General features: G+C 41.0%; 1 protein-coding gene and 1 long non-coding RNA gene across 2 annotated transcripts; both read left to right on the forward strand.

Moving 5' to 3' along the window:
• The first annotated feature begins 3,257 nt into the window (after positions 1-3,257).
• On the forward strand, positions 3,258-4,367 carry ptf1a (pancreas associated transcription factor 1a). The gene is made up of 2 exons (XM_068341508.1): positions 3,258-3,939; positions 4,092-4,367. Exons 1-2 carry the CDS (start codon positions 3,330-3,332, stop codon positions 4,292-4,294), a joined length of 813 nt encoding a protein of 270 aa, XP_068197609.1. The 5' UTR covers positions 3,258-3,329; the 3' UTR covers positions 4,295-4,367.
• A 1,372-nt stretch (positions 4,368-5,739) lies between these two features.
• On the forward strand, positions 5,740-13,317 carry LOC137612874 (uncharacterized). Its single transcript, XR_011038881.1, has 3 exons — positions 5,740-5,796; positions 12,439-12,838; positions 13,071-13,317. It is a non-coding gene; the product is annotated as an uncharacterized lncRNA (long non-coding RNA).
• Positions 13,318-20,605: the final 7,288 nt, after the last annotated feature.

A 20,605-nucleotide genomic window follows, 5' to 3' on the forward strand; every position in this document is an offset into this window, starting at 1 on the left:
TAGTTTCAAGACATTGTTGATGCTTTATTGTGATCAAGTTGTATAGTTTGAGTCCCCACTATTTAACAGAAAGTTGTGAAAACTCCATTGTGCTTCATCCAATCTAGACCAGACCTTATTTGTATAAAACTCCCTTCTTCAAATCGTTAACAGGCTTTAAGTTGTTTTAGTGCCACCTGCTGGCAACAGGGAATACATATTGAATGACATTTTATTATTTATTGATATTCAATATTAAATGTGTAGCCAGCTGAGGCCCACTCTGACGTCATCCAAACAGAGTGGAAGCCCTGAGTGGCGCCGGGTGTGGGGGTCCAAACAGCAGCTTTAGTTTCTGGTGTCTTTACTCATTTATTTGGAAATTTAATACAATTTGTCACCAAACGTTTCAACCTTTTCATCAATGTTTACATTCTATGTTTTATTCCTACGAGAAAAAAGCAGTCTGTTGTGTGTCTCGTTATTTTTGTTTCCACTCTTTTTGCATTTCCACTCTTGACTCTGGACCCGACTGATTAAGTTGTCAAATGTTTACTCAGTTCCTGTATTTCCTTTTCAACTAGAAACTGCTTTCCTTTGTATTTCCATCTGGATATAATAAATTAATACACAGATTTGAACAATAAATAAATAAATAATAATTACAAAATCAGATTGCATTTTAATTGATGAGCTTTTATTATTCTTTATCAATCAATCAATCAATCCTTTTAATAGTGGTCTAATTTTTCAATGATTTGTAACTTTCTAAAAACTCCTTTTACTTTTTTTTCCTGGCTGTAAAAAAAAAAAAAACAACTACTATAAATACATGCATATGTATAAGTCTAACAGTGTGTGTGTGTGTGTGTGTGTGTGTGTGTGTGTGTGTGTGTGTGTGTGTGTGTGTGTGTGTGTGTGTGTGTGTGTGTGTGTGTGTGTGTGTGTGTGTGTGTGTGTGTGTGTGCGCGCAGCGTCCAGCTTGCTGCATGCTGCAGACCGGGGGACTGCATGGGAACCGAAACACGTGGAAACACTCCGCTCGCGTAGGTCAGCCCGTTCAGAAAGGCAGCGCGTTCATCAATGAGGCGGCGTGGAGAGCGCGGTCACGGGACATTAGCAGCCTGCGCTGTTCAACTTATCGTCTGGATTTCAGCAAGGGAGGGGTCAGAGGGCTTGTCCTTCTGGATGATAATATTTAGTACAAAGACGTCATCAACCTGTGAAAATGCGTGAACGCCTGCGTGAAAACCTCTTTTACAAATCAAACAATGAAAAGTCTAGGATGTGATTTTCTTTATTACCCCAGTGGGAGAAAAGACAGTGACAGTAAAAAGAGATGAAGATGTGTGGATTTTATCACGGATGTAACACTGTGCTTCAATTTAAGAATTATATTAAGACTCTTAAATTGGTTAACAACAATCTTCGGTGAGAAAATGTTTCGTCTCGCCTTAAATTACATGATTTTTTTTTTCAATATGGAGTTTGGTGTTCATTCGTCAGACTGGCAAACAGTCGAACCGTCAGAAAAAAAAATCTTAAAACCACATTAGATAGAAAAGGAACAAAGCAATTCCTGCTAGAACCAACCAAGGTTTCATGTTTTTCTTCAGGAGATCGAAAAAATTAATTAATCAGGAAAAAGGTTTTGGGAATATAAATGTCACTGAAGCGCAGCACATAAAATAACCCTTGTTTACAATATGATGAGGGATGCGGCGAAACTCGTTAACAGACGGTGGAAATGAGAAAATGAAATGAGTGAAAATAATTCAAATGAAAATATTTCTTCCCAATATTTCCCAAAAATCAACTCGCTTGTCCTACCTCAACAGGCTGGAAACGGTTTGGGATGATTCTATGGATGCAGTGCTGGAGGACAGGTCACCCTGTCGGTGTTTGGTGTTGTGTTCAACACCTGGTTAGTGTCGGGACGTGTGTATATTGTGTGAGTTGAATTTGTAGACAACAGATCAAGCCTCATTTATAACGCGACATGTTCCATTGACTTGCGATATAGGGACGCAAGTGGCCTTCTTCCCACGGCCAGGTCCCGTGTTGCAGCTTTCTTTGCAATACCAATATTACGCGCGGTGCGCGTGCACCCCGGCTGCCCTTAATGTCCATTTTGTCCCCAGAACAAAGTGAAGCCTTTCACTGAATGGACTGAATAGATGCGTACTAACAGACCCCAGATCGGTGGGTAGTCTCCATTCGGTATATCGAGGAGCATTAATAGGCTCTGTTGCTGAAGGTGTCAGCGAAGCGCGCGTTCCTGGACCCACCACTGAGCTTTTATTCGTCAACCAGTTCCCTCAATCCAGCCCAGTGTGGCTGGCACTCGACCACTCCACTGGTGCATGTATTTATGGCAGCAGCGCTGCCCACTTACTGCTTAATAAATGACGGTTGAGGGCTCTTCTGCATCATCAGGTGGTTTAATGTCCGGGCTGGAGAGGAAGAGGAGGAGAGCTGCGCTCCTGTCCGCGACGGACTGGTGTCCACATTGAAGGAATCGAATTGTTAAATGAATGATGAATGAATCGATTTATTGAACGAATGACCAGAAGAAAACTTTTCCGCGTTTTAGTGCTGGAAATACAAATCAAGTGTAAGGGTGGCCGGGGGTGGGTGACTTAATCGATGTTGATGTTTTAATTAATAACTTGTCATTTTCATTTTCATCAGATTGTTTTTGACGTTATCGATTTTTTTTTTTCCTATTTGTTTTACTATCGACGTGTTTTAATCTACATATATATTTAAAGCCGACGACTATAATGACATTGGACAGATAGATAGATAGATAGATAGATAGATAGATAGATAGATAGATAGATAGATAGATAGATAGATAGATAGATAGATAGATAGATAGATAGATAGATAGATAGAGAGAGAGAGAGAGAGAGAGAGAGAGAGAGAGAGAGAGAGAGAGAGAGAGAGACAGACAGACAGACAGACAGACAGACAGACAGACAGACAGACAGACAGACAGACAGACAGACAGACAGACAGACAGACAGACAGACAGACAGACAGACAGACAGACAGACAGGTGTTCCTTCATACTGAACTGCGGGTGGAGGTGGAGGACCGCAGCGCAGCGTGTGGAGGAGGAGGCGTGGATCTCTAGGGGGGTTATCTCGAGGTGCGCCTCGCGGACCGAGCTGTGATTGGTCGGTGACCCTGGTCAACGCCACGCGACTACGGATGTCGCTATAAAGAAGTCTCGCGTGCCGGTTCTTCGGCAGAAACGACCGTGTGTTCGGTGATGCGCTCACAAAAAGCAGCGAGTTCATAAGAGAACAAAGTGTCATTGTTGAGCCAGCAACAGGTGGGCAGACATGAACAGTGTGCTGGATCCTTTCTCCGGACTCGACTCGTTCTCTTCTCCTCCGTATTTTGACGATGACGAGTTTTTCACCGACCAATCCTCGAGAGACGGACACTTGGACGCTGATGAATTTTTGGATGACGACGTCGACTTCCTCACCAGTCATTTCCAAGACTATTACGGCAAAGACGGGGACAGTAGGGCAGCTCTGAACGATGGGGATTGCGACATTGGCAACTTGTCTTTTTCCTCCATGTCATCCGGCTTCTCGTACGGATGCGCGGACAGCACCCCAGAACTGTCCCCACAAAGCGGCGAGCCGTTCCTGAAGCGCCGGAGGAGGATGAGATCCGAGATGGAGATGCAGCAGCTGAGGCAGGCGGCCAACGTCAGGGAGCGGCGGAGGATGCAATCCATCAACGACGCGTTCGAGGGGCTCCGCTCCCACATCCCGACCCTACCCTACGAGAAAAGACTGTCCAAAGTGGACACGCTCCGGCTGGCCATCGGATACATCAACTTCCTGGCCGAACTCGTGCAGTCCGACCTGCCCATCAGGAACCCCAGCAGTGAGACCCACGCACAACCCAAGAAGATCATCATCTGTCACAGAGGAACAAGTAGGTCCGCTTTAAGATGATCTCATGATGAGAATAATACAGTTTAAGTATTTATTGTTAGGAAAGAATTATGTGATAGAACTGGTGAACTCCTAAAATTAAAAAAGGAATCAATAAAAAAAGTTCTAATTCCTCTCTTCTCACCCCATCAGGGTCTCCCTCCCCCAGCGACCCGGACTACGGCCTGCCGCCGCTGGCTGGTCACTCCCTGTCCTGGTCGGATGAAAAGCAGCTCCGGGAGCAGAATATCATCCGAACCGCAAAGGTGTGGACCCCAGAAGACCCCCGAAAACTGCAAATCAAAGGCAGCCTGACTGACATTGAGAACGAACCCCCGTTCGGCCTTGTGGTCTGAACAAAACTTGTCCTCTGGGATTAATGTGAAGTTATTCCTCTATTCTCGCTCAGTGTGAGCGCATTGTAAAACTGTGAACACCATGTGAGCTCATACTGTACAGATTCCCATATTGTATTCAATATTGTAAATAGTTTTATCACGTTGATAATTTCATTTGAGTAATTCAGGCAACTGGCAATCATGTATTTATTTTTTTACGAGCGGTAATATATGTATTAATTTAATTGTAATGAATGACAAAGAATATATTGTACGATGGTTAATATTTATATTTCCTGTGAAAATAAAAGCACTTCGTGATCAAAAAGCCTAACCTGTAAATAATTTCGATATTATTCATGCTTCCCAGTTCATTCTTGGCTCATGAACATGAATCTTACCGCATTAATAATAACAACCAGCGTGTTTAGGTATATTATTCACCTTAAGATGAATGAAACAGGTTCTCATCAATATTTCTGTTGAACACATCGGAAAGAAAACTGTTGTATTTGAAGGAATGCTGAACAGGACAGAACACTGTGAGCAGGACAGTTCTGCTGCTGTCATTATTCCTATTTACCTCATTTATTTATATTGATGGAAAGAAAATTAATGGAAAATAAATGTGAGGGAGGGTGATAATAAGGCCAGTGAGATTCCAGTCGAGGAAACGATTTGTTCCAGAAGTATTTATTCCAGAAAGTAATTTCAGAGAACGAACATAAAGCTGAAGTTAATTTCACTCCTAAAGCATTTTGTTAAACTGACATTATCTTTCATATATATATATAATGTAAAACCGATCGATGGGCCTTCATGAAATATTAATCTCTACATGATCAGATCCAAACCAGATTGGGTTTCAATCTAATGAAAACGGTGCACCAATAAATGAAAGCTACATGTATTGCATTACGTTACATTACATTTGCATTTATTGTCACTGTCCTGCAAGTACAGTACAGTACATAGTTTTGGCATGCAACCAAAGTTCAAATAAAAAGTAAAGTGTATAATAATTTACAAGAATAAATACATATTCAAATATTCGGAGTATGTAGAGAATATTACAAAATAAATGTAATAAGATAATATTCTGAAGTATAAGGTTAAAGAGTATATATGCCAGTCTATATGGAATAAATATGCAAATGTGTCAAATTATTGTAACCATTCCGAAGTAGAATTTAACAGGTGATCGAACTAATATAAAACAATACTGTGTCAAAAAATATGCTAATGCCATGCAAATGACGGAACACTGTATCCCCACAGCAGGGCCGCAACAGAGTGGCGTGAGGCTGTTGAATGCTGCCAGGTGCTGCTGGGACAGATTTTCCCGTGGTAGCGGCATCCCTCCATCATTGCCCCCACGGCCTCCTCTGTGGCCGCCCCCACATCACCGAGACTCAGCCGCATATATGAACCCATGCCATCCCCAGAGCTCGGAACAGAACAGAGGAGAATCGCTCTGGAAGGAGACGGATCGAATGGTTGGATTGAAATCCTGCATGGAGGTGGGTCAGATCACGGTTCTGTTTCACGTTCAGAGAAGTTCTGGATTTATAGAAATTTAAAATCACTAGAAATTTGGATTACTTATATGATGAGACCTCTGTCTCCCTCTCTCCCTCTCCCTCTCTCTCTCTCTCTCTCTCTCTCTCTCTCTCTCTCTCTCTCTCCTCTCTCTCTCGGTGATTCACCGCTCATTACCAGCGCGACAGGAGCATGTAATCCTATTAGAGCCATTAGAAAGTCAAATGTTAGTGAGTCGCTCTCTTTGGCAGGAGGGTCGGTTCCACTCTGATTGTGCGGCAGCAGAGCCGTGGGTTAAAACAGTGGTAGCATTGTAGTTTCTCGCACCTTCGCGCTTTTGTGCAGTTTTTTAGTGCGCGACGCTCAGTGCGCCTCTCTATAACCTTTGGTGCGGTCGCATCCAAGCGGAAGGGACTGGCTGAAACGCTCCCAAGCTATCTTGTCACTCCAGCTCAGGCTTGGCAAGGCATTAAAGGACAGGCAAGACCGTTTTACTGCGTGACAGGTTTTATTTCATTTGTCCCCAACCGGCCTGGACATTAGAGTTCCATGCCAAGCCGTAACTTGGTTGAAAAAGGCTCCTTCCTGTGTTCATGTTAACAGCTCTGCTGCGTTTAATATACTGTATTGTATGGCTGAATGTATGATTTCTGGAAGAACAATCCAGACTTCACATTTCAGTCAGTAAAAACACTCAAAAACATGTTTTTAGCAAAACTAACTGACTATTTTAAATAGATTAAAACTTAATTTGATATTAGTATAACAGCAGGAACATCGTGACCATAATTTTGAAAAATCAAAGATTGTTTGTCTGTGAAAAAGCGTTGATTAATTCGCGTGTACTATTTGCTGATGTCTGGTGGATTTGGTGGTTGATTTGATTTCATGCAGGAACTTACTTACAACTTAATTTACAGACGCGCATAACGTGCGTTATAACCACTACGGAATTTGACTCGTCACACTTTCTGACACATTAACGATGCTCATCTCTCTCAGAGGTGAGTCTCCAGGCGTGTGTTTTCCATTGAGGTCCATGTGGATCTAATTTGCATTTTATTTTTTTTTCGTTGAGACGCGCTGTAAACAGACAGAATTGATGACACGGGGAAAGATGAATGGCCCACGGAGGGTGTAATTTCACAGTGATGTCACAGCTGAACTTTAGTCGGTGAGCAGTCCTGGAGCACAGGTTTGATGAATTCATTAGTCATTCCAAAACTGGAGCTCAACAAATGACAAATGACTCTTTTTTTGCATTCCATCAACCTTAACGGAATGTTAATCAAGTACAACATGCTAAAAACGTTATATTTTGTATTCTCTACCACAAAAATGTTTACGTACTTGTCTAAAACGCGTTATATCTATTTCATTACACTTTAAAAACCATACATTAAATGTTATAGAGTTTTCACTGATGGATCCGTATTGCATGTTATAAGAGGCTTCACAAGTGTGTTGGTGGATATGTCCTGCAAGGTGTTCCGTATTAACTATAAAAATTGCAAACAAAGACACAAATGTCTTGTGCAGACATTTGTGTCCTTTATTCTCTTAAACGTCACTTCACGTCTTGGTAACAGGATTTGACAGCGATCGGCACTTTTACGCACCAGAAGCTGTGAATACTGGACGGTTTGCATGCAAGAACGATTTAAAAAGAAGTGTAGGGCGAATGTCTAAAACGTGGCTAAACATGATGTCGGTGAGGGTTTGCATGTTTGAACAGAGACACTGATGGGGGAGCAGGAGGGGGCTGCTGATGCGATCAAATCCGCCGCGCCTGCGCAGGGAGAGAGACGCCGTAAAGCCGCAAATCGGGTTGCTTTGCAAATTATTTCACCCCTGCGGTGATTAATAGTAGCCTACCTATCATTCCCAGGAAATGCATGAGGTTTTTAATCAACCATATATCGTCGAGCCCTGATTGGTTAATGTGGGAACCGCTGACAACCAACAGGTGTCTGCTGGGTGGAATCTGCTGGAGGAATCAGGGCAGGGAGAGGAGGCGTCTGCGCTCCCGTTCTCCAGACATGACTTAACAGACTAAATGACATCTTTATGGGCGCTCCCGTGTCACCATGGAACACTCCGTCGTTCTCTGGGGATGCACCTGGTTGTTCAAACTTTGTCTCTTTTCATGACCTCATGCGCCCGAGTCCCTGGACAGCAGCTGCCTAAAAGCAAGCAAAGAAAGGGGCCCTCGCAGTGTCTTCGAGACGGGTTGGCACCGTTTTCTACGTCTTTAATGTTCCATTAGCCTTTGTGGAAGACACAATATGGCAACAGTAAAGCATGACGTTTTGCAATAATAAAACACATTTTCAATTATGTGAAGCTGCTCGGGACAGTCAGGCTAAAAATATCCCTGCGTTGGTTTTGTGCGCCTCAAGCCAATTAACCGCTGCGTCTTGATAGGCCAATTGAATTTATGTCTCTCTTCTTTTTTTTAGGATAGAAAAGAGGAGGGTTTCGTGGATTCTCTTTCTTGGAACGGCGGTTTTCTTGCCATCACCTGTCGTTTTTTCTGCTACGATAAAGCAAACTGTGCCCGCGCCCCTGAACTACACCGCTCTCACCATTCTCCATCATTGTTTCTCGTGCTGATCACTCATTACCAGGTTTCAATAAAATCCTCTATTAGCTACGTTTTGTGTCATATTTTAGATGTAAGATTAAGCAGATGCTACGATTGTAAAATCCAAACTGTAGGACCACTCAAGGCTGAAAGAGAGACGAGCACTCGGTTGGTAGCGGGGGAGAGAAAAAAGCTTCGGGCACATCTTCAGAGGAATAAAACATTTAGGAGCCATAAACAGACTTCAACCTGCTCTATTTCAGCCTTTGTGTTGTTTGTGAATAATTAATGTTAATAGGGACAGGTTTGTATACTTTGAATGCGGGACCACAGGTGCGGAGTGACAGGATGAATAACCGGCCCTGATTTTTGCCAGAGCTCGAGGGCTCTTGTCCAGGGTCTCCAAGCTGATGGAAAATATTGTCATCTCTTTGATTCGAAGCATTACTTTCACCGAGAACAAAGAAGGGTGATGAAAAGCTTATGTTGGAGAGAAACGGGCGATGACGGTGGCCGCTTCAGACTGCTGAAAGAAAGAGAAAGGAGGCGAGTCAATGGCAATGCGCGCTTCTGGTTTTGTGCGCAAGTGCTCCATCTAACTCAAATAAAGGAACCTTTCCGACTTTTAAAGGAGCACTTTTTGCCTTTAATAAAGACTAGACGGCTGTCGCCATTAAGCATATGGTGCTAAGGCGCTGGTCTTTTGTCCCCACGAAACCCTTAAGATACTAACTTCTGTTCTTCCCGGGATAACCAACTTCTCAATAGCTCCAACTTTATGCGCCGGCAACAAGTGGCTCCGGGCGCACGAACAGATTTTCCCGTTGAGAGGAGGAAAGTGGGCTGAGACAGCTGTATGAGTGGGGAAAAAAGTGGATTTCAATTCTTTACCAGACACGCTGTTTGTATTTTAAGGAAACTATTGACGACGCATACAGATAAGTTGCGTTATTGCGTTGATCCAAATGGTTTGTTATGACGCATGGCGACGCTCGGATGTCGTGAGGCTGCGGCGAGAAAAAAACGTGCAAATATGGAACTCTGCTAAGATGATAGAACGACTGGGAATATACTCTCGTTATTTGTTTGCGTGTCCGTTTGTTTTTATTATTTTACAGCCCATTTGTCATACTTTGTGTGTGTGTGTGTGTGCGCGCGCAAGTATCTGTGTGTGTGTGTGTGCGCGCTCGTTATTGTTTTGTTTATTTTGGGTGTATATTTATGTATGTGTGTGTCTGTTAGAGAGGAGGTAATGAAACAATCTCGGGGTATAAAGATTATATGTGTATATGTATACATTCCTCATAGGAGTCAGGAGCTTCCTGAGGAGAATTCATGCGTAAAACTAGTTTACCGCTTGCTGCTCAAGTTGCATCTCGTCTGGTTTTGTTTCCACCTCGCCTGCGCCTCCTCCTCTGAATCTACAAGTGTATTGCCGCTCCCCGCCACACACACACACGCACACACACACACGCGCGCGCGCACACCTAAACACACACACACACACACACACACACACACAGCGTTATGACGTGATTATAGACATATTTTTTTTATATATCAGGAAGTCCCTCTTTTCTTGTCATAGCGTGAAACATTATTGTTACAATAGTTTTACTGCATTATATTTACCATAAAATGATCCACGCTATAATTTGATTCTATCAATTCGTGTTATATTGTCATATCTTAGCCAATTTTATCATTAATATCTGCAGAGAACACTGACTTCAGGTTCATTTGCAGGATGTGACTAATTCAGACAATGAGAGGAATTAAGAACTGTAAATGATCCCAACAGTATAGTAAACGCATGAACACCAGATGTCATTTAAAGTGTTTCACGTAAAGAATTACCTGTCTTGTCAAACATTTCGCATTCTTGTAGAAAATTTTTCATTGAGTAACAGGAAACTGATCAGTTCTCTTTTTTGGTCAGTCACCGATAGAACACATTCAACAGAACCACGTGGGCCCACTTTAACCACAAAACACAACTGTCGACAGAGAGCATTTACAGCAAGTCAATATTACTTTAATAATTTGATGTCTTTTTCAGAAGGGCTACAGTAACTATTAAAGTTTAATTTATTAAATTTAACAATTTTCAGTGAAACATGTTCTTCCCGGATCCAGCATAAACCCATGTGACATTAGAAATAAGTGAACGCTCACACCATTTATAACGTGTGTTTGTGTGGGGAGTCTTGTGACGCAGCCAGTTGGCCGCCTCCGACCTCTGAAAACCCCCCTGGTGGATGGAACACGGCAGGCTGACCTACGCGCCAGAAAATTGGGAAAGCGCCTTTGACTGAATTAGCCATAAAGACGTCTTGCTATGATCTTTGTTGTGGCTGAAAGCAGGGTGGATATGAGAGGCATTGAGCACAGCTTTTGCGTGCCCCATCATGAAATATTACAGTCTATTCACGAGGAAGCCCTCTTTTGAAAAAATATGGAAATGAAGCAGGCCGGGCTGAGGAAGACAAAAGGCAATAAATATATTCTAAATAAGAAGGTAACCAGTGCGTATTTCAGGGGGGGGGGGGGTCGGAAACCATCACAGGCTTTTTCCAGTAATTTATGAACTGTTGGATTCGGTCAGGAAGGCTCTACCTCTGGGAGAAACCTGTAGGCGTTGACAAATGATCCATTTTGGAGGGGTTTTTTTTTTAAGCACTCTTGAAACATGCTTGAATAACTCGACAAAAAAGTGATAAATTACAAATATGCTAATTCCAGTCACGGCCCGTTTGTACGTGTGCGTCTCCATCCATCTCCTACATTCTGTGCCGCTGATCCCCGTCGTGCGCTAGAGGACACTCAACCCGTTCAGATCGGAGCTCTTTTGTTCGCCTTCTGGGGAGGGATAGACTTTTTTTTTTTTTTTTTTTTTTTTAAGTTTTATTCCCCCCACCCAAAGCCCATTCCAAGTCAGTTGCCAGGATTCAGAGGTGTAAAAGCATGCATCATTTTTCACCAGCTCTCCGTTTTGATATCGACAAAAGCGGCTGCTATGGTACAGCCTCTCCGCTTGTTCCCTCGCTTGAACTTCACTGATGTCCGACTGCTCTCTTTTCCTCGTCTGAACGCGGCGCAGCAGGGATGGATTTGCAAAACAAATGCAGCTGTGTGTGTGCGAGGGAGTCAAGTGGCACAAAAAGGCCGTTTCAGTCAGCCGATGGGACGGAAAAGTCAGCATTATGCGCACGTCAAATCAATCAAAAACAAAAGCTCGCATGCAGCAGACACACAGTTTATGGTTTTTAAAAAGCATCTAACTTTGTCACATTATAAAAGTGAAGAAAAAAAAAAACGATCCAGATATAAGACGGTACATATATGGGACGCTGAATTCAGAATAATGATTTTATTCCAACTTTCTCGCAGTAAATTTATCGGCAGCAAAAACTTGACACCCGGAGAGAACTACAGGAGTCAGCTCTGATTGTATGTGTAAAAATGAAATTTACTTATGGATTTAAACGTAACAAGAATAATAATCAATAAATATGACAGTTTTTAAAGCAAACTAATGAATGCAAATATTTAATATACAGCGATACACTGTATGATAAAAGCAGACCATAATAAAGAATAAAAGAGCAATTAAATATAAAACCCTGAAGGCTACGGAATACAATGTAAAAAAATAAAAACAGTGGATGAATAAGAGCAATCTGAAATGCAAACGGAATATATAAAATGAACAAGCAACATGATGAAAATTTTCAAAATAAAAATAATAAAAATAGATGTAAATATTATTAAGTGCTGTAGATTTAAAAGTATACTTTCTTGTAGAATTATTAAATATTCATAGAAAATTATTCAGTATTCATGGTGACACTGACCGGTGGGACTGGAGGGGTCAGGGGTGGGTGTGTTGTGGTTGACAGTGGAGTCTTATGACATTCAGTGCATGAAGTTGACTTCATCTATGGACATCTGTGTAAAAAGGGTCAGTGGTTGTAGTCTATTTGTTCTTTTTCACTGTTTTCTCTGTGCTGTTTCCATCTTACTCCTATCATTTGGTTAGAAACACCAGCCTAACCAATCAGATGTTCATCCCTGCTGCGGCTCCCTGGTGACCGTGGAGGTTCCAGTGGCTCTTAGCCAGTTCTGACTGGGAGAATGTCCAGCCTCAGAGGGACCATGATTAACCCAAGACTGGTTCAACTCGGCAGGAAGTCCTCCACAACCAGCCGCAGCTATTTATCTACTTTCCAATGAAGGTAATTACTTTAGCAGGAAGCCTCAATGCTGACACTATATGTTTTATTCTTGCAGACCAATTCAGTATAGCTGTGAAAGAAGAGGCGGACATGAAGTGGAAACCCTCCTGAGATGTTTCAACAGGGTGTAATATATATCAAAAGTCAGTAACCATGGAGACTCACTGATGTGTAAGGGAAGCATTGGAGAGCGCAAAGACTTCGGTAAAACCTGAGTATAACATTATTATTATTATTATTATTATTATTATTATTATTATTATTATTATTTTTATTTTTATTTTTTTTATCTCCACCAAAAGTATTAAATTTTTTTCAACCATTTGTTCCTTTGCTTGTTCACCTGTTGTTAGAATGTCTAAAAACTTTTGTACAGAGTTTGTTTAGTGAAGAGATGAAGACAGATTTTCTATGTAATTCTTTACTTTCCCTGCAGTGTGTGCAGTGTTTCCTGTGGGTCTAGACTTTTGCGTGCTCTGACTCCTCCACCGCTCTTGCCACCAAACCTGTGACTCTTTGTCTACCTTAGAACTTTAACCCTGTGTTTGTCTCGGTTGCCCAGTTGGTCCTGAACCTAAACCAACCTGTAACACATCTGCTCTCTTTTAGCCTTCAAGCATGTTTTTTAAAAAACGTTGTAAGCATAATAATGCATATACCTTACATACTTTGGCACTGGTAACAAGAGTGCATACTTTAACATTTTGCCTGTTTAAATTGATATGTAGAATAAAATATAAAATTGCAATCCTTGGTCATCAGTTGTCTTCTGGTTAATGAGTCTTGTGTATCTATGGGTGCAACTTCGCCTGAATATGCTTCCATAGGGAACATAGGGGTGCATATTCAGGCAAAGATGGCCAGAGGAAGATCTAAAGGTGACCAAGTCAGCAGTAAACTCGCTCTAGAAATGGCAATAGGTGAGCGAATGAGTGGCTGGGTAGCAGCCTCACTGGACACCAGACCAGGAAACAGAGGAGGAAATTGGTGTGGGAAGCTGTTTGAATGGCAACTTTTTCTGCAACCATTCCTCAGCTGTCAAACTGTTGTCTGAATGTTGTAAGTCCTGGTTCTCAGTGGCCACCCTAAGATGATTCAGATTAAGGAATATACTGTATACACCGTCTTTCTTATTTCAGTATCATACTGTGATCAGACATTTCTCAGTAATGTCCATGACTACACACAAAGTACTGACCTGATGTTCTAACACCATCCAAGGTGATTTCATCACTAGACACCACATCCCTAACAATTTTGGGGCTGAATACAAAGACTTCAGTTTTGTTAGAATTTAATTTTATTAATTTTATGATTCTTTGTTGAGGTCTCAGACATGAAGTGTGTGATGTGTAGGACTGCTGTAAACATTATTATCATTCAAACACAGTGCTAGCAGTACCTCAAAAGTCATTTGAATAATAAAAAAAAACTATTAACCACACCAAAAGAGATAAAAAGAAAAGAGAATGGGTTCCATATAGCTTTGCACAACTTCAGTCCTGTCTTTAAGAGCAGCACCGAAGTTCTAAAAAGCCCCCCCCCCCCAATGAGAAGCAAGGAAGAGCTAGGTTGAGGTTTGACCATGAAGACTGGACTTGAGATGACTGGACTAACGTCATCCAGTTTTCAGATTTGCTCTACACCAGGTCATGTAATGGTCAGAGGGAGACTTGGAGAGGCCCGCTAGAACTTTTTTCAATTTTTCCTTGTGAAAGATGCATAAACCAACCTTCATGTTAGGTTATCCGGACGGAAAACTTGTGTCCTACCCTTCTGACAATGTTTTTTTTGCAAGAAAATGCTCCATGCCACATAGCAAGGGTTTTCAAGGTTTGATAAAGGACCAGCAGGTCAAGACCTTGTCCTGGACAGCCCAACCTTAACCCCACTGAAAACCTCTGGAATATAATGAAGAGGAAAATGGATGGTTGGATGGTCTCAGATTATAAAGCACAAATAAATTGCCCGAATGTGTGTGTCAGGAGATGCATGAATTCACTAAACAGCATGGAGAAACAGTGCTAAACAGGTGGAGAGCATGGCAAGATGCATGTGACTGAAAATCAGGGTTATTCCACCAAATAGAAATTTATGGACTCAAGTTAAAATATTAGTAATGTTTTGTCTAAAATTATTTTAAACTTGTTTTCTTTGCATTAATTCTGGTCTGAAAACTGCATGTTTTTTCATTTTTTTTTATTTTCAAAAATAAATGACAATATTTTTTCTTTGGAATTTGACAGAAATGCTGTGTACAGTTTATAAAATAAAACAGAAGAAATTAATTTCAAACAAGCACCTACCTGTAAAGAGCAAAAGCAGAGAAATTAATTTTGCAAAGGTCTCTTAACAAGACTGTATAGTGACTCTGATTCTCATTCTAGATATCATTAGGTCTCCTTCATAGCAGCAGCATTGGCAACAAACTGTCATTACCATCTCAAAGAAGAATACAAAATTATTTAGAAATTAAACACAACAAAGTTGTTCATGCAAGTTTGCAGTGCAAATAAAACGGTGCCTCTCCACATTAGAATCCACAGGTCAAAAATCACATGGGTGCCAAATTTGTTCAGACACCGTCATGTTTGTAGGAATAAGAAAGCATTAGTGGTATAAATGTCAAATAAAATGTTCTCATTAAATTATCAGTTGTGAGTAATGTAATAAGCAGGAGAGAAGGGCAATTGTTGCAGAGAAAGAGTCATACCCCAGCTAGGGGTCAACTTAATTGACATCTTCATGACGAGAGAACAGCTAATTGATTTTAAGCTTGTCCTATTCCTGCACACCAGGAGACCGATCGCAACGCTTAAGGGAATTTTTGTGTTTGACTCTGTGAGATGATTTTTAAAGATTGAAAAATATGCTAGTTTGAGTGTGTCCTGAAACCAAGAGTCACCTGCTTTGACTAACGCCTCTTTGATCACCTCTCCATCCTTGAAGGACCTCTTGTGCTTAATGGTGGAGCCACTCACTCCAAACGATGAATATGATATTGTGAAAAAAGATTGCTGCTTTCCTTCCATAGGAGGTGGTAAGTTTTGTTTTTTTGTTTGTTTTTTTTCCAGATCTGCTTATTTTTATACACTTTCATTAGTAGATATAAATTGGAACGCTAACTCTGAAATTAACCCATTGCAGCCTTGACCCCAGTCGACTGCACAAATGTGCTGACTCGTGTTACAAAAGATGAAATCTCAGACTGGCTATGTTGTAGGTCAATGAAATGACAAATAGCACAATGACAACAGATGGGTTGGTCATATCTTTTTATTCTTTGAGTGCTACCCAAACTACATTTATGATCAACCCGACCCGTTCAACATGTAAGACAATACAGAGTTGCTTCTCCTAAACTAGACTAAATATAAGGACAGGTTTGCATCACTTCTTACCTATCCTTACTACCTCATGTTCTTGGTGGTTTTCCATGCATAGATTTGCAAAAATGAAATAATGAGTGTCATAGCAGGAGCCCAGGATGAAATAAATGAGGTCCAGGAGTACATCAGGAAGATGGCTTCTTTTATGGGTGCTAAGAGAGCAGTGAAAGACAGAGTGATTGTGCATTGTGGAAGATCCTCCACGGGATAGATGGAGGAGGTAGCAAATGTGAAGAAGTCATATCAACTGCACTATAATAATGGCCTTCAGGACAGCACAGAAGCTGTGATCATGAATGGGTCCTAACACCAGGTCTACAGAGACAGGGGGCCACAGCAGCCAGTGGGATCCAAGCTACAGGCTGTGCAAAGACGCCCCTGAGACAATCCAACACGTACTAGCAGCAGATTCTCACACATCAAAAGTCTCTAACCAGAGGGAGCCATGGCAGATACTGCAGAGCTTTAGATTAAGGTTTCAGCATTTCATGTCCGTGCCTTAAGTAAACTGGTCTAAGTGATATTAAATATCTCATCAATGCTAATCTCATCACCATCCAATCCTTGCATCGGCCACTCCAAGTTCTCAGTACCAGACATTTACGTTCCACCAGACTGGCAGCTCATTGTGATTCAAATCGATCTAATCCCATCCCAAGTCATTTTTTTGTTACCTATCAAAGTTAATGTCGGTCCGGCCCATGGGAGGAGCGACATGACATTTCCACAGCGGATTCTAAACAGGTCAACCGAGGGGACCATGGAGTCCAAAGCAGTGGGAGGGAGATACTTTCAACCAAAACCGTGTAACTGAATCTAAACCAGTGGTTAAACCCATTCAGCAGTGCAGGAATGGGGAAAGCCCTAACAATACAATACCATTCATAGGCTAACACAACCCCAGTAGAATGACCAGGGAGAGGTTTTAATCAGGCAGAAAGGCTCCCAGCCAGACAGTCATCCAGTCTACAGAGGCCCTGGGTTCTCATTAAAGCCCACATCTTCCCACCTACATTTATCTCTGTGTTTGTTTTGGTGTATGATGCTGGACTCTTTCAGAGAGAGAGGATTAAGAAAAATGTAAAGCCTCTTCAGTTGGCAGGGGCTGAGATGTAAAGTGAAAGAGGAGTGAGGGGATAGAGAATAGGAAACTGAAAGTCAGTCTGCCCTCAGCTTGACCTGCAGCTTTCAGGGGGCTTGAACACATCAGAAATCCCATTGTGGGAGGTGATTAATTGAGAGTGATAACTTACCATGAACACAGATTGTTATAGGCTTTAATGTGGTAGGCCTGGCTTTTTAAATGCTGCTTTCACGTAGCTTTGTAGTTGAGCATATGGGCCCAGACGTATTCACTGACAAAAGACGAACAGAAATTTATCACGCTTGTATGTTCTGCTAACAACGTGTTCTCTCTCTCTCTCTCTTTATTCTAACAGATTTTTTTTTTTTTTTTAGCCTCACTGGATTGAAATGATGGGAAAGCATGTTCATACCGTGGAGAGAACAAGCTTTGGTTAGAAGTCAGCTTCAACAAGTTATTATTTTCTTAACTGATAAATCAGCTTATCAGGGATTCTATCAGATAATCCAGATAACACCAGTGATTAACACCAATATCAGATTACAAAGCCCTTCATAGTGCAGCAAGCAATGCTGGCATTAGAGAGGATGGATTTAGCAAATATTTTTTGCTGTTACTTTGGGCAATATGAGTATATTGTCAACATCAAGTAATTCATTGTTAGGTGATGTTTTCCCCTATTTTTAATAATGAAAACTATGAGAAAAATGTAATGGTATAGGCAGTTCTCCTCTGTGATCTGCTGTCTTTGTAAATTTCTAACCAAAATCTCAATGCAGATGAAATGTGCATCAAAAATTCAACGTCAATATATGTACATTAAATCAATTTTATGAATGTTTATCAAAGCATTATGGGGAAAAAAATGGCAAACAGCTCTAACATGTATCAGTCATCAAATCATGTTAAAAATTATTGTAATACTGAAAAGGAATTTATGTGAAATACTCTCAACAGAACTTAAGGATTAAAAGTTATTCAAATTGAATGATCAGTTCAAAATGTCCTGCTGATGATTGGGAGGGATGTCATAAAGAAGTATAAAAGTCAGCCTGGTTCTCATAGGCACACAGACACAGTTATGGTCAATGCTTTAATTTTTTATTGAAGTATTGATTTATTAGCAGCTCAGTGGAGCAGAGGTTTAAATCCTCCTGGGAATTTTTGTGCAGGGTTTGCATGTTCTTCCCATGTGTACATGGGTTCACTGGCTTTCTCCACCACACACAGACACACACATAGTTGGTTTCCTTTTCTTACGTCTGAAGGGACGAGCCCCACCTGCCTGTATTACGGGGGACGTTCCCTTAAACAGGGATTGCTCAGACGTGGTTGTTGAATGTGGATATCTTTGTTGTGGGTTTTGGTTGTGAAACAGATCATGTGAGTCAGTTTTTGTCACATCTACTCCATTAATGACAGTTTTGTGTGTCTGGAGCTTAAAGAGTTCATTTCTCAAATCCAAATATTTGTGAAGCAAACACAGTCAATAAACATTAGCATTAGCTAGTTTGCCTACTGAATGATAACATCTGCAGTGCAGACTCAAAGTGAGTCACGCAGACACGTGTAGTCTCTGATATAACACGACAAAGACAAAACACCAAAATCTTTTTTTTTGTACATTTTATAATCAAAGCAATTCACTATCTTCAAGTTTTTTGTTTTTGTCACAAAAATTAAAATTAAGTGTTAAAAAAATTTATTGATTCTGTGTAACTTTCAATTCTAAACACCTTTAATAAAACAAGAATGAATAGAATTTTTTAGCATCAGAATTTTGTATTTCCCTGTCCTTTTCATCTCTTGACACATTATTTGTGTATTTTTATGACAGAAACCAATCAGATATCGGCAGATATCAGAGAGGTTTGTAAGCTCTTCACATGTGAAGATGAGGCATAGCTTCGGCCTAATGTGGTGACATGCATTGTTTGCACTCACATATTCAGTGGTGTCAGGACCTGGGGGCTCCGTCCACCGACCCTTATCTATCCCAGCTCAATTACTGATGTGTCAGCAGAGATCTATGAGGCGAGAGGAACCGAGTGGTGTAGAAAAGGTTGGGACATGGCTAGAAGTGGCCTGAAAACACATGGTTGGGTCATGTTGGGTGACTGATTGTGTGTGTGTGTTTAATATGAGGGTAGCCAAAGCTGGTGGTGGTGAATATGGTGGAGGAGGGTGTATAGCTGACCCATTTGGTCACTTTGCATTTTTAAGGTTGGAAGCAGCTGAAGGTCAAGGGTGTGTGGCCTCTAGCACGTTCCCTGTCAGCCCTTTGATTTCTGCACGGACATGACACCCAGCGCTGAGTGGACTGAACACACATATGAACACATATAGAATGATAGTTGGTTGGTTATGTCGAGTTAAAGATCATTCAGTCAGTGTGTGTGTGAATGTGGAGACAGACGTTCTTTATATTCATCATAAAACAATAATAACAACAAAATAAAATTCACTAATCTCATATTTTCAATTTTGAAAAAACCAACACAAAAGCATTTTTCTTTGTTTCATCTGAACATAAAATTATAAATTAATGAACAGGTTTGCGATAGTTACACAAATAATCAAATATTAACATGAAATAAATAATTTCTTAATTGAACAAATAATTTGAAAATGCTGGGAAGCTCAACAGATAAAACAGAGTCACCAATGAAGGCAAAGTCATCCAAAGTTAAATTATAAAGCTTACTGATGAAACCATTATTTAATTGGTAATCAGTAGTCTAACATAAAATAAGACTTTTGTACTTTACTTGAGTCCCTAAATTACAACGCTAAGAAAAACATTTCAGCAATGCAGCAAATTGCTTCAAATACATTTATGTTTTCTACAAAGTGATTGACATTACCTGAAAAATAAATCATTTATTGTTCAGCAAAAAAGATAATTCATTTTTCAGGGCTGCAATGCAGAAACTAATGCATGTGGGAAATTGCAAATGTTGTCACAGGTTTTTTATTCTTACATTATCCAATTGGGACATATTCCATCAGTGTTCTGCGTTTAATCAGTCAGAAGTTTCTAATGAAAACTCATTGATAGATTCATTGACACACTCACAAAAAACAAAAATCATGTCTCCAGTCTAGATCGTCTCTTCTGATTCTCTCCACTGACACCTGGAATTGTTTTTCTTAGGGTTGTGATTGAGTGAAAAAGAGGTGAAGGTCAGGGCCGCGCTAAGCTCCTGACGAGGAACTGCAATAATCTGCAAGGCTTCATATTGACTCAGTGATAATTGGTCTGTGGGCCTAATGAGCTTAGTTTACATGACCAGCACAGATAAATCCAGAAGGGTTGAGCCGCTCCACTCCCATCCCCTCCTCTGTCAATACGGAAGCATTCTAAAGACGGAGCTATCAGATGCACAGAAGCCAGATGATTCATTTGAGCAGATTATGCTATTGTCATATAAGATGGGGCCTCAGAAGGAGCCCTGGGGGTGGTGAGGGTAGTGGGGGTTTGGGGGGGGGGGGGCTACA

Source organism: Antennarius striatus, chromosome 18 (assembly GCF_040054535.1).
Source record: "Antennarius striatus isolate MH-2024 chromosome 18, ASM4005453v1, whole genome shotgun sequence".
Classification (NCBI taxonomy): Eukaryota; Metazoa; Chordata; class Actinopteri; order Lophiiformes; family Antennariidae; genus Antennarius; species Antennarius striatus.

What these genes read in the sequence shown, in the direction of transcription:
- ptf1a (XM_068341508.1), top strand. Translation starts at nt 3,330, where the DNA reads ATGAACAGTGTGCTGGATCCTTTCTCCGGACTCGACTCGTTCTCTTCT. An exon ending in CATCTGTCACAGAGGAACAA is followed by an intron (nt 3,940 to 4,091) that starts GTAGGTCCGCTT and finishes TCACCCCATCAG; the next exon opens with GGTCTCCCTCCCCCAGCGAC.